Genomic DNA, 15,587 nt, shown 5'->3' with positions numbered 1-15,587 from the left:
CAATTATACAGAAATTTAGCATTGGGAACATGGAATACACGTGCAAAGCGTGCAAATTAAGCGCTTTGTGAAAAAGCAAGTTATGGGCACTTAGCAGACCTTTCGCTTTCGCCCTAATTTACGTGCAAATGTAAGCATGTTTTCGCCATTAGAACTAGTCGACAGTGTCAATGAAAGTGGATTTTAATTCATTTATGGGTTGCTTAGACCCACTTTCGTCAAAATGGAACAATACCATGCGTGACATTATGGTCTAGCTAATATAATTGACATTCAGAAAATAATGTCGAAAATATCGTCTGACCCTTAAATTCTTTTGAGTAGTATATATTCAAATGGAAATCGAAATGAAAATATCTCCCACACTAAATTAAGACATGGTTGCAGTACTTTAACTGCCGACTTATATCATTGTGAACTCTTGTAATTGTGGATACCACTCTGAAAACTGCTATCATCATTTCTTGAATGTAATCTTTTTCCCAAACAGAGACAACTTCTTTTAGATTCTTTGAACATGTTTGCACCGGTTAATCTGCAGTTAGTATTGTATGACAGTACCGTTGTAAATGATACTATAAACAAATAAATATTCTAGCATGTACATAAAAATATTAAACAAACACAGCGTTTTGAATAATAATAATAATAATAATAATAATAATAATAATAATAATGTCTAATTAATTCTAAATCAGTTATGCTGTAATCTGTCTGCTAAGAATATTTTATAAATTGAGTTGTCTGATTGGAAAATAAATCACCTTCGTTTGCTTTCCTTCTTCATTTTTTATTATTTATTTATTTATTTATTTACTTATTTATTATTTTGTTTATTTATATTTTTCTGTGTTTTGTTTTTCTCTCATGTATATACTTCTCTTTGAATATTTAATTTCTTGTATATTCTTATAATACATGTAATCGCTGTTTTTGTCATATTGTCATTATTGTATGTAATTAGGAGAGGGCCTCGTAAGTTGGATAACTTGTGCCCAATCCATTTGTACATTATATGCAATAAAATGTTTCAATCAATTTCAGAGACGGAAATTGCTGAACATGTAACAAGAATACAATGTGCGACTATTCGTTACGTTTTACGTAATACGCCAAAAGTGTGTTCTATTTTAAAATTGCTTTCGCAAATGAATTTTGTCCTAGATATTAATAACTTATAGTATGTTGTATACAGCACTGGGCAACCTAGGTAAGTAAATAATATTTATTTTATTGTTTTTCGGTTACACGTGCTTACTTTAGTGTGCGCGACTATTGATTACTCCAGGATATATATATATGTATATATAACATTTATATACAAATGTATTTTAATAACAATAAAATTGAGAAAAAGAGGGACGTGGCCCAGTGGTCTAGGATCGATCCCCGTCGGTGGGCCGGCCCATTGGGCTATTTCTCGTTCCAACTAGTGCATCACGACTGGTATATCAAAAGCCGTGTTATGTGCTATCCTGTCTGTGGGATGGTGCATATAAAAGATCCCTTACTACTAACAAAATTACCAAATGTCTGACATCCAATAGCCGATGAATAATAAGTCAATGTGCTCTAGTGGTGTCTTTAAACAAAACATTTTTTCACTAGTACATACATATATACATGGTTATATTAACGAAATTGACTTCACAAATTGTTTCTCGTATCGTTGCTGGGACTCGAACCTATTCCACCGAATTACCCGCAGTTCGCAGACCACTACGATAACCACCATCACCCGCCACGGTGGCGTCGTGGTTAAGCCATCGGACATAAAGCTTGTAGGTACTGGGTTCGCAGCCCGGTACCGGCTCCCACCCAGAGCGAGTTTTAACGACTCAGTGGGTAGGTGTAAGACCACTACACCCTCTTCTCTCTCACTAACCACTGACCATTAACAACTAACCCACTGTCCTGTACACACAATACAGATAGGCAAGCTGTGTGCCCAGGATAGCGTGTTTGAACCTTAATTGAATATAAGCACGAAAATAAGATGAAATAAAATGAATGTTTTTTAAAGTTTTTGTTTAACGACACCACTAGATTTTTTAACCATCGGCTACTGGATGTCAATCATTTGGTAATTTTGACATTAAGTCTTAGAGAGGAAACCCGCTAAATTTTTTCCGTCAGTAGCAAGGGATCTTTGATATGCACAAATCCAGTAGCACCATCCCACAGACAGGATAGCACATACCACGGACTTGATATAACCAGTCGTGGTGCACTGGCTGGAGCGAGAAAGAGCCGAATGGGGCCCACCGACGGGGATCGATCCCACACCGACCGCGCATCAAGCGAGCGTTTTACCACTGGGCTACGTGGCCTCAGATTACAGTTATCTTCCCATTTGGTTGTCCAAAATCAGGAAGTTTGACCGCGCAAGTAGTCTGCTGTTTGACTGTGATTATTTCATGGCAGACAGCTATGAAGTGGCAACTGTTTGACTGAAGTGACAGGGGGATAGCATGTAGTTTGTAAACATGTGTAACTTGTTGACATTGGAGACTTGTTTGTGGTAATTCCGGCCCATGCAAAAGTAGTGCTTTTTATGTAAAATGGGTGTACTCCGGCCTGGTTTAGAGGGTGTGTCTGTTTAAACCAATATGCTGGGAGAAAGAGCTGGACAACAGGGGTTGTCCTTTTCAGGGTATGTGTCCCCCATGCAGGCAAAGGTACATACAAAACTTCACGGGCCTGCTGATATTAATAAAAATGTTATAGCCACTAAGGCTATATAGAAACATATAGCGAAATTAATTGTGGTCTGAGCCCACGTCCCGCCCGGAAATGACATGAAATAAGCACAATCATTTAGTGAGTAAAACGAGTACTTGGCGTATTAAAAGCAAAGTCTATATAAATATGAGATTATTTGCACTTTAGACGAGTTATGGATGTATGATATTTTATCGCTAACATTAACGCGGACGTCTGTAATTTGTATCGAGCCATTTATCGAATCGTTTAGACTTGCACACCTGTGTTATTGGGTTACAGTCTTCATTATGATATTTTCATTAGTTTTTGCTAATGTAACGCCGGTGTCGGCTCATTGTGACGAAGTCGTTGTAGTTATCAGTCGATTTTTAGTCTAGAAAGAAGGGTTTAGTTTAAAACAGAGATTGGTACGAATATTTTGAAAGGAGCCGAAAAGTTTTTAGGTAAGTGTTAAAAACATGACTATAGATAACAGTCATCAATCATTCTTTATTCATAACTAGTGTGATAATAAGCTTTATTGTGGTTTGTTTTGATTTGGGGATTTTCTTATAAAATTATTAGTCCCTACCAGTCCAATCAGAGGGGACTAACGGTTTTGTCGCTGTCTTTCTTTCTTTCTGTCTGTCTGTCTGTCCCACATATGATTTTCTGAAAACAAAACAAAACTCGCAATGCTTCAATATAGAGAGCTGGATATGTTTTTTGGGGTATAGCTTTATTTAGCCCGAGTACTCTGACTGTAAGAGAGCTGAGTGGGCGATCATATGACGCAACGTCACGATATAGGTCGGCGAACTTAGAATCCTGCTGTCCGGAGTTTGCCGAAGCTTAGCTGAATGTGGGTGCTGTCGGGTTTCTTTCTGTAGTGTGTGTATTAGTGATTAATATCTGAATTTTTTTAATCAAGTAACTCGAAAATGGTCGATGTAAATGTATTTGACGTCAAACATAGGATTGTTGTGGTATTAGAGCGGAAATCTTTGACAACTTTTTGGTTGTCGGTAATTGCCAAAACAAAATACATAGCTTGGTCTCTGACTGTAATGAGGGCGTATTTATGTCCAAATGTCCGTCTAGCTCTCTAACAGTCAGAGTACTCGGGCTAAGCTTTATTATGTACGGTTACATATTAAGTTTGACTTTTATGGCGATTTATCCATTTTTCACAGTGTTTTGGCCCTTGGACTAAATTAGCTTTACGGATGTTTCTTGCAATGTCTTACGATATCGAGCTGAAATTTTGTGTGTAGTTTTATCATGCACTGATACAGATCAAGTTTGACTTTAATTGGCAATTTACCCATTTTTGTCTCTTGAAAATACAAAAATATGATTTCTGGACTTTTCGTTTAGCAGTGTCTCACGATATCGAGCTGAAAGTTTGTGTATAGTTTTATCATGCACTGTTACAGATCAGATTTGACTTCCATGACGATTTACCCATTTTTTGACAGAGTTATGACCCTTGAACTTGGAAAACACGAAAATATGATTTCTGGATTTTTCGTTTAGCAATGCCTCAATACATCAAGCTGAAAGTTTGTGTATAGCTTTATCATGTACCGTTGCAGATCAAATTCGACTTTCATAGCGATTTACCTATTATTGACAGAGTTATGACCATTGAACCTAGGATATACGAAACTTTGTTGAGCCCGGTAGGGGTAGGGGACATGTAATACATTAGAATATCTATTTGAATGGATTTTTATTATTATTATTATTATTATTTGAGGATGGCAGGATCTTGGGGATGTCTCTATGACCATCAGCAAGCAAAGAGTTAAATCCGAACGTCAAAACCGTAATACATGGCCAGGGCCGTATTTCTGCACAATGCAGAGTCGAATGGGCATATTTTGGCAAAATAATGGATAATTCCATGAATCTCTGTCTAGTGCCTTATTTTTAATCTTTCTTCTCTAATTATTAAAATTTCTAATCCACGTCAGACAATTTACTGAATTAAAAAAACCTGGGTTTTTTTTTTTTTCTTTTTTTTCTTCTTTTTTTTTCTTCTTTTTTTTTGTATTTTCTTTTTCTTTTTTTTGGTTAATTTTTTTTTTTTTACATGACATATTGAAACCTTTTCGTAGTTTTCGTATTTCAACTCTGTCTGGCTAGAGAAATGATAAAGAACTTTTGAGGGGTCCAATGGGGTATTTAATTGTCTGTGATGTTCAATTTTGATGGTAAAACTGTCATCTCGAGGAGGAGTCTTACATCAGTTGGGACTCTGTAACTGGAGTGTTAGTCGTTAATGGACTTTGGAGTTCTTCTTGATGATTCGGTAGCCTCGGTGGGTCCAGGTTGAGATACGTTTCAGGACTGATCTTCTCATATGATTTGGTACTTGGTACTACCCAGTACCTACCAACTTTATGTCATATGGCTTAACCACGACACCACCGAGGCTGGTATATCCGTTTTGATGATGATGATGGTAACTAGTTTAACGTGCTCATATACCACTAGGGTTTCGAACACGCCCATCCCGAGTCCGACCTCCGATAAGATCGGTGGCCTGACTCGGGATGTGTGTGTGTGGGGGGGGGGGGGGGGGGGGGGGGGGGGGGGGGTAGTGTTGAAAATGGGCAGAATTTTGAAAATAGCAGTTAGTAAAAAGGTTAATAGAATAAAGCTAAAACAAAGTAGAATTGACTGCTCGGCCGAATATTTATATAATTTGGAACATTTTAGAACAGTCCAAAAATAAATAAGAGAAAGAAGAGAGGATCGGACTATTTAATAATATTTTGTAAAAAAGAAGTAATTTTGACATAAAATTTTGAACGAAGGTCTAAATGTTTAAAGTCCGATCTATGTGTCCACGTGAGTGGCCTCGTTAAGGCCGTTAGGGTGTGGAGGTTGGCCTACGGCGAACTGATGAGCGGAGAACCGGCAAAGGCGGGGATGAAGTGTTTCCATCTCTGGTCGGCGAGGATGGTTATGACACTCCAGTAGTCGTTGCCGAAAAGGGCCTTGACGATCCTGTGGATGGTGTGGCTATCCATCTCTCTAACCAGGACCGCTTGTCGGTAGACTCCTTCTCGGCGCTGAGTTAGTACCAACCCAGTCTTGCCGGCTGTAGACTTGATGGTGTGTAGCTCGTAAGCGCTTCCATCAGGCAGTTGTTTTAGCTTTGGTTCCACTAGTCCGCCCATCAGTGATGGATCTGAGGTGTCCCCCTGCACGAACTTCCGGAAGCCGGACCAGATTTTCCCGATCTAAATTTTCCAGACGGCTTCCGAGTCGGAGGTGGACGGTGCTTGTGAAGGTGGAGGCCTTGCCTTGTCAGGCTGGTCGCTCGGCTGAGCGACGGCCTTCCTCTTCGCAACGGCTCCTGCCCGGATCACCGCCTTCCGAACTGGCAAGACTGGTGACAGTGGCCAGTTACGTGTAGGCGGTGGCGTAGTGGGAGATGGAGGTCCGTCTGCGGGCGTCTCGCACGTCGGTATATCCGTTTTGAAACAACTCGTTAACAGATAAATATTATCTAACGGCCACTCGTGTCCTAGTCTCTGAATCGATGGCTTGGTTATGGTCCGCTGTTTATCAGTCTCATTAGCGACACCTCGACCAATTACGAATTCTATGCTTCCTTATCCTGGAGGTATGAAGCGTAAGCAATATGTTAATTACCCCAACATCTCAACGCCGGAAGTCCGCCCGTGTAGGTTCTAATAGACCAAATCAATTCTTATTGCCGATAACGTTAACGTTTACTAATAAAACTGATTTAAGCAGCGTATCAACACACCCAGGAAGTACAGCAATAAAAAGTGTAGCACCTCACATCTAATCTACCTGCAAGAAAATGGGGGGGGGGGGGGGTGTTACATACCATGCAAGAGATTTCATTAATGTTTTTATTAGCAACCGTCATTTTTGCTGAAAATAGCAGCTCCATTTTTTGGGGGGTCCCCCTCATTAGTTTCAACCTCTGGTATATACTGCATAACAACTGTATAACAAATAAAAGTGTATTTATTTATTGTCAATGGATAATAGTATTTGCACAAATAATCAATGTCATATATTACTACCAATCACACCCACAGCTGCTTTTGCTCCGTAAATATTTCACGGTGCACCTCGAACTTTTACACGGAACTCTCTTCTTTGGTGCCATGCAACCTGTAGATAGTGTCATAAATAGTTCCGTGGTCACTAAAAGATCGTTTTTGTATTCGCAGCGATAGCTTGAATCTCATTTTATATGCAGCTGTTGACAATCTAATTAAAATTAGCTCCACTATTACATGTGGATCTAACAGCAGCCCGTTGGGGCTCATGTCCAGTTGACCTTTCATTCGATCAATCAAAATCTTGCTTGCAAAATCATGTCAGTAATTTGAAAAGAATTTGAAAACATTCGGGATTATGCCGAGGGTATACGAAATGATTCGGCTGAATTACGAAGTATGCCGGAAACTAATTTCAATATAAAATTTTATATAAAATTCGTTTCAAGATAAAACAAAAACCCGTGATGGTATAGCCATAAAATCTGTTTATACTAGTATACAATCCAGAGTTTATTACTGCACTTTTCCACCTGTTTTTATCAATGTTGAAACAGACCAACAAGTTCGCCTATTGCATAAATATCGCCCAATATTTTTAGAATTTGTATGCTCCCGAATAACGCTATAAAACGCGAAGTGTAATTGGTCGATATTTAAATTGTTATTTATAGATGAAATGTCACCTGGACATGGGAGTCCACGCAATGCTGTTAGATCTACTGGCTAAGACCAGTAGAGCTAATTTTAAACAGATTGAGCTGTTGAAACAATTATCTTAAGTTCTACGCCGACAGCCATCTTCGATTCAAGCAATGATAAACATGTAGTCCAGTGATAAAGCGGCCACCTGATTCGCGGTTTGTCTAGGGTCGATCCCCATTGGGGAGCCCACTGGGTTAGGTCTCGTTCCGGCAAGAGCACCACGACTGGTATATTAAAGGCCGTGATAGGTGCTATTCTGTCTGTGTGATGGTGCATATAAAAGATTCCTTTGTAAAAACAAAATATAGCGGTTTTTGCTAAGACTATATGTTAGAATTACCAAATGTTTGACATCCAATGCACGATGATTAATTAATCAGTGTGCTCTAGTAGTGTCGTTAAACAAAACAATTTTGAACTTTTTAGTAGATCAGTATCATCAGTTGTGTGACCGTAAACACTTGTATATTTTTATCTTTTGGTAGGTGATGTCGAACAAAACCCGAACGCTGTTGTTAAAGGTGACGATGACGCTACACACCCATCTTTGTCCTAGCTCACAGAAGACGTCGTCGCATCATGCTGATGTTGCCAATGCCCACGTTGCTAACGATCTGCCAATATGAATGCTTCGATGCCAACGTTCTACGGGGATGCCGGACCGGCGGTTATCGCCCTTGGAAACGTGTCGCAGAACGGCGTAACGCTCGGCGTGGAACTGGTCGCCACTAGCAACGGCAGCTGCCTGTCCAACTCCAGCAGCGACGAATACGAGGCCTTCTATATGACGGCACGATATGTTACCGGGCTGATCATCTATCCGATGCTGTGCATTACGGGCATAACGGGGAACGTTCTGTCGGGTATAGTGCTGAGTCACAGGAACATGGCAACGTCGACGAACGTCTACCTGACGGCGTTGACCGTCTCCGACACTATCAAACTGTTCAACGACCTGATGTACTTCATCAACCTCGCCTTGTCACTGAACCACCCAAACGTCAGCGAGACGATGATGATGACCTATTACCCTCTAGCTCATTATATATTCAACATGTCCGTCAGCGTCACGGGCTGGCTGACGGTGTCAGTGGCCGTGGAGCGGTACATCTCGGTGTGTCACATTTCGCGCGCCAAACAGCTGTGCACGATCCCGCGCGCCCGAATCGTCTGCACGACCGTCTACATAACGATGATACTGCTGTCCCTGCCGTCGCTGTTCCGCTACAAAGTGGAGATTGTCTTCGACGCCGTCAACAACGTCTCGTGCAACAAGATCGGTCCGACGGCCCTGGCGCTGAACAGTTCCTTCATGGTTCCTTACACGTGGATGCAAAATTGCATGCGCTGCATCATCCCCGTGTTCGTGCTCATTTATCTCAACACGCGCATCATCAACGAACTGCGCAAGGAGCGCGTCAAGGGGAAGAAACTCTCGTCACGAAACCGAATCACGCTCATGCTTATCGTCATCATACTAGTTTTCGTTGTGTGCTTCACGCCGGACGCTGTGATCTCCACGTTCTTTGGCAAAGGTTACGCCGAGGAGGGAAACCTCACAAAGGGAATAAGGGAGATAACCGATTCGTTGTTGGCGGTGAATTCGGCGTTGAACTTTTCCTTGTACTGCCTGTTGAGTCAGGTTTTTCGGGAGACGTTCCTTAGGATATTCTGTCCATGTCAGCCGAACCGGAGAAACAGGATGAGTGTTCGGAATGGAACCACGACCGTTATCAGACGAGATTCCAAAGAAATGAACCACAATAACGATAAAAGTGAAACCTACGTTTGATGAAAAAAATATAGTCTTCAAAAAAAAATAAAAAAATACAAGCAATGAAAAGAATATGTACAGTGTTTTTTTAAATGTGATCAAAAGGATAGGTTGATGAAAACGAATTTGTGTAAGATTCGAAATCAGCTGGGAACAGTTCTTGTTGGAGCTTTCGCTGAGATGGGTGGATGATATAACGGAATGATGTTTGACACTTTTCGTCGGTGTTTTCGCCGCGATGGTTGGACGATCACTGGCCCCATCATAAAAAAAGTGTTCGTTTATCATTCGCGCCAGTGTGGAAAATCAGAACAGCATCATATGTTTTGTTTTTAGGTGATTTTTTTGTTCTTGGTTTGTTTTTGTTTTGTTTTTTGTTGGGTTGTATTTTTTGGTGGGGGTTTTTGGGGGGTGGAGGGGGATTGCGGGGATTTTTCTAATTCTTTTAAAAACTGGATGATAGACTTGAACATTGTTGACATTGTGTAAATCCAATGAGACTAAGCATCCAATTGTTTTGTTATTGTACGGAGATAAATACCGAAGTTTTTCAAATAAAAAAAAAAGTTACATTATTTAAAATGCTTTTTCATCTTCTTCATCAGCACTATTATCGTACGGCCCTGTAAAAATAGTCCTGAGTTCCATATTTCGCACTGGAAAAACAAAATCATTATTAAATAAATGAAAACTACGACAAAAAAACACAGGCCCTCCCACATTACATTTCTCAGGTGACCAGCTGATAAACTAATAATAGGGCGGGACGTAACCCAGTGGTAAAGCGTTCGCTTGATGCGTGGTCGGTTTGGGATCGATCCCCGTCGGTGGGCCTATTGGGCTATTTTTCGTTCCAGCCAGTGTACCACGACTGGTATATCAAAGGCAGTGGTATGCGCTATCCTGTATGTGGGGAAAGTGCATACAAAAGAACCCTTGCTGCATTAGAATAAAAATGTAGCGGGTTTCCTCTGATGACTACGTGTCAGAATTACCAAATGTTTGACATCACATAGGCGATGATTAATAAATCAATGTGTTCTAGTGGTGTCGTTAAACAAAAAACAAACTTTTAAAGTAATAGTTGTTCATGGGACCTAAAACAAACATTAAATTTATAACTGAGCTTTCACATTTATGGAGAGAGAAAGAAAATGTGTCTAAAACTCGGATCTCGGAACTTTCGTTTAAAACAGATTTAAAAACAGTCGCGTGTCTGTGTGTGTGTGTGTGTGTGTGTGTGTGTGTGTGTGTGTGTGTGTGTGTGTGTGTCTGTGTGTGTGTGTGTGTGTGTGTGTGTGTGTGTGTGTGTGTGTGTGTGTGTGTGTGTGTGTGTGTGTGTGTGTGTGTGTGTCTGTATGTGTGTGTGTGTGTGTGTGTGTGTGTGTGTGTGTGTGTGTGTGTGATCATGTGCACACTATTACCCATATGCCCGTATATATGATTCATTATTCAGGGCATATAAGACCATATACTGATATATATATTTCAAAGTCTATGGCGATATCATTGCGTTTTAAGGCCCATAAACACCGAATCTGGGGCTGGATCTGTCGGGTGTGTGTTCACGTCTGGGTCTGTAACTGTAACGTGGGACGTGCCCAGTGGTAAAGCGCTCGCTCAATCGATCCCCGTCGGTGGGCCCATTGGACTATTTCTCGTTCCAGTCAGTGCACCACGACAGGTATATCAAAGGCCGTGGTATGTTCTACCCTGCCGGAGGGATGGTGCATATAAAATAATCCCTTGCTGCTAATCGTAAAGAGTAGCCCATGAAATGGCGACAGCGGGTTTCCTCTGTCAATATCTGTGTGGTCCTTAACCATATATCTGATGCTATATAACCGTATATAAAATGTGTTGAATGCGTCGCTAAGGTCTCACTACACAGATGTCATCTGCCATTGAAACCCATGTTAAATTGCCCAACTTCAAATGAAGAACGGGTTCTCGTTGGCACTAACAACATACACCATTGCGAACATACATTATATAAGCATTTATTTTCACTTCAAAATTGAGAACATTTCCGTCTCAGTTTTTTTGCAATAGGACTGCATTTGGCTGTAGTACCGGTCCGAACAGGTGGTTCATTAACCGATTCACTCCGGCTGTCTCTTGCGCTATACATCCATGTCCCAAAAGGTCAATGCACAATATTACAAATTAGCATGGGCAAAATACAGCCAGAAGGCTAACCATTAAACATACATATTGTTTTAATTGTTCACCATTACCTAGAAGTGAATATGTGAACCATAACTTGTGTCACAATTAAGAACTATAGTGGACCGTGATGAATGAACTCTCACCCGGAAGTGATCTGTGTAGTGAGACCTAAATAAAACATTTCTTTTTTTGCTTTCTTTCCGTAACGAGTTACCAATATATATTAATGCGTTCATATCTTTAGAGAAATGTGCTTGTATAATATTAAAGGGACATTCCTGCGTTTGCTGCATTGTAAGATGTTTCAGACTAATAAAATATTTCTACGATTAAACTTACATATAAAATATATTTTCTTGCTTAGAATATCAATGTCTGTATATTCAATGTGTTTCTGGTCGTCTCAATATTTGTAAAAAGACCAAACTGGATTTTGTCTTCAAATAATTTCGTACGTACGAAACAAATACTTTTTAGGAAATTTAACCTAGTACAAATATTAGAACTATCAGAAACACGTTTAATATACAGCCACTAATATGATATGCAGAAAAATATATTTGATATGTAATTACAATCGTTAAAAAGTCTCGGTTAGTCGATAACATCTTTAAAATTGCAGCAAACTCAGGAATGTCCCTTTAACAATAAGTATGAGAAATCCACATTGATTAATATATACCTTTACTGTTGGTTATTGTGAAGCATGAATGAATAAGGTTCGAACATTGTGCAGCTGTCAGTGTGCAAATAATAACGCATGTTGTATGACAGCTGTTGTCAACGTCATCACAGACGCGGTGTGTTTTGTCAAATTTGATTCAGTGCGTTTCATTTTGGACTGGCATCATACTCACCAGACCCGGTGTGTTTTGGGCCTAAGTTTGTCACTATTGACGTGACGTCATCTTATTGTTAATTTGAAAAGGCAAAAAATGCTGAAATATGTTATTAAACAACTGAATTGTTGGTAGTGGTGTTTTATACACCTGTATGTATGTGTGTATGTATGTATGAATGTATATATATATATATATATATATATATACACATATATATACTTAGTATCAACTCACTATCACCGTTTAGGTGTCTGCAAAAACAAACATTAGTTTTGACATTTGATGACGATGCATTGCTATAGGAAATGTTTTGTTTTATTTGTTCTTCATAATACTGTAGTTTTTTATATTGGGTGTTATATATATGTATATAATTATATATATTCTTTAACATCATGGTCTGTTTTGTTATTATTTTATAGTACTTACTAAATATTTTTCTATAGGGTGGCGCTGTATTATCAGTGTACGAAAACATCATAATTATGATTTATGCCCGTATCTTCGGGTGGGGTGGGGATGGGGGGTAGTAAGAGATAGCAATTACATGACTATAAAATACTAGTGAGTCTTTTCGTTAAAAAGAAAAAATGTTGAGCTGAAAAAGACCATCGATTACTGTACCCTGCTTTTATAATGCTTTTTTTTTTTTGAGGGGGTGGGGGTGGAGTTTGCTTTGTATTCTTATCTATATATCTATCTTTCTTTCTTTCTTTCTTTCTTTCTTTCTATCTATCTGATTGTCTCTCTCTCTCTCTCTCTCTCTCTCTCTCTCTCTCTCTCTCTCTCTCTCTCTCTCTCTCTCTCTCTCTCTCTCTCTCTCTGTCTCTGTCTCTGTCTCTGTCTCTGTCTCTCTCTCTCTCACCAAACTCAGGACGTCAACCGCTGTACCCACTGAAAACGTATACCCTGAATAATGACGCGAAAAATAAATATAATCATGCTGACCTCAAAGGATTTCACTTGAAAACCATTGAAATGTTGAGCTTCCATTGCATTAAACTAGCGCGCAGTGTGTTTCTAGAAGTCACAATTATTAGTTTAAGTTTGTTTTGTTTAACGACACCAGTAGAGCACATTGATTTATTAATCATCGGCCATTGGATGTCAAACATTTGGTAATTTTGATATATAGTCTTAGAGAGGAAACCCGCTACATTGTTTCATTAGTAGCAAGGGATCTTTTATATTCACCATCCTACAGACAGGACAGCGCATACCACGGCCTTTGATATACCAGTCGTGGTGCACTGGCTGGAACGAGAAATAGCCCATTGGGCCCACCAACGGGGATCGATCCCAAACCGACCGTTCATCAAGCGAGCGCTCTACCACTGGGCTACGTCTTGCCCCTTCAAGTAGTCTTCAGCAGCTGTTGATTGCATTAAAGGGACATTCCTGAGTTTGCTGCAGTCTTTAAGATGTTATTGACTAACAGAGACTTTTTAACGACTGTAATTACATATCAAATATATTTTTCTGCATAAAATATTAGTGGCTGTGTATTAAACGTGTTTCTGATCGTTCTAATATTTGTACTAGGTTAATTTTCATTTTATTTCTTAAAATATGTTTTTTTTCCTACGTACGAAATTCTTTGAAGACAAAATCCAGTTTGGGCTTCTTAGAAATACCAAGACGACTAGAAACACTTTGAATATACAGACACTGATATTCTAAACAAGAAAATATATTTTATATGTAAGTTTAATTGTAGACATATTTTATTAGTCGGAAACATCTTACAATGCAGCAAACTCGGGAATGTCCCTTTAATAAAAAAAATACCCAGATGTGCTCAAATTAATGAGATCTAAAGCTCCGAACGTCACTAGATAAAGTTCATTTTACTGAGGTGTTGATTAGTAAGTCGATGTCCTCTTGTAGTGGTTTAGCCAAGGATGGTAGGAATTGTGTTCGCCCCCCGGTACCAGCTCGAATTTAACGACTCAGTGGCTAGGTGTAAGACCACTACACCGACTTCTCTCAGACTAACCACTAACCACTAACCTACTGCCATGGACAGACAGTCCAGGTAACTGATGAGTGTGCCCAAGACAGCCTGCTTGAACATCGATTGAATATCAGCACGAACATAAGTATAAACAAACATGTTTTCTTTGTTGACGACTTTACACTTTATGTTTATCATTTTTCAACGTCTTTGGATTTATTATAACATGTATACGTAGTATTTGACTGAAATTAAATAACTTATTCAACGACACCACTAGAGCACATTGATTTATTAATAATCGGATGGACGTCGAACATTTGGTAATTTTGACATATAGTCTTAAAGAGGAAACCGGCTAGATTTGTCCATTAGTAGTAAAGGATCTTTTATATGTACCATCCCACAGACAGGACAGCACATACCACGGCCTTTGATATACCAGTCGTGGTACACTGGCTGGAACGAGAAATGGCCCACCGACGGGGATCGACCCCAAATCATAAACACACATACACACACACACACACACACTATCACACACACACTCACACACACACTCACTCACACACACACACACACTCACACACACTCACACACACTATCACACTCAAACACACTATCACACACACTATCACACACTATCACACTCACACACTATCACACACACACACTATCACACACACGCTCTCACACACACACACACACACACTATCACACTCACACACACACACTATCACACATACACACACACTCACTATCACACACACACACACTATCACACATACACTCACTATCACACACACACACACTCACTATCACACACACACACATATTCACACACACACACACTATCACACTATCACACACATCACACACACACACATTCACACACACACACATTCACAGACACACACACACACACATATTCACACACACACATTCACACACACACACACAGACACACACACACATTCCACACACACATATTCACACACACACACTATCACACACACACACTATCACACACACACAGACACACAAATAGACAGACACACACACACACATACACACACATACACACACATATATACACACACACATACACACACACACATACACATACACACACATTCACTCACTATCACATACACATACACATACACACACACACATTCATTCACTATCACCACACACACACCCACACACACACAACACACACACACACACACACATTCACTCACTATCACTCACTATCACACACACACACACACACACATTCACTCACTATACACACACATTCACTCACTATCCACACACACACAACCACGCACACACCAAACACACTCACAGCACTCCCACTATCACACCACATTCACTCACTATCACAA

General features: G+C 39.8%; 1 protein-coding gene across 3 annotated transcripts in view; it reads left to right on the top strand.

Annotated features, from left to right (window-relative positions):
• LOC121385499 (sex peptide receptor-like) overlaps nucleotides 1-9,813 on the top strand; it is a 124,421-nt gene extending 114,608 nt beyond the window's left edge. For 2 of the 3 annotated variants that reach the window (XM_041516200.1, XM_041516199.1), the window contains one exon: nucleotides 7,943-9,813. In XM_041516200.1, the coding sequence (XP_041372134.1) occupies nucleotides 8,080-9,249 (1,170 nt within the window). In that variant the 5' untranslated portion in view covers nucleotides 7,943-8,079 and the 3' untranslated portion in view covers nucleotides 9,250-9,813. Of the gene's footprint in view, nucleotides 1-3,042; nucleotides 3,168-7,942 lie in introns of those variants that run through there. The other variant, XM_041516198.1, reaches the window with a different exon arrangement.
• Nucleotides 9,814-15,587: the final 5,774 nt, after the last annotated feature.

This window comes from Gigantopelta aegis, chromosome 11, assembly GCF_016097555.1.
Source record: "Gigantopelta aegis isolate Gae_Host chromosome 11, Gae_host_genome, whole genome shotgun sequence".
In the NCBI taxonomy this organism is placed as follows: domain Eukaryota; kingdom Metazoa; phylum Mollusca; class Gastropoda; order Neomphalida; family Peltospiridae; genus Gigantopelta; species Gigantopelta aegis.
This window is presented reverse-complemented; position numbering and strand designations above follow the sequence as displayed.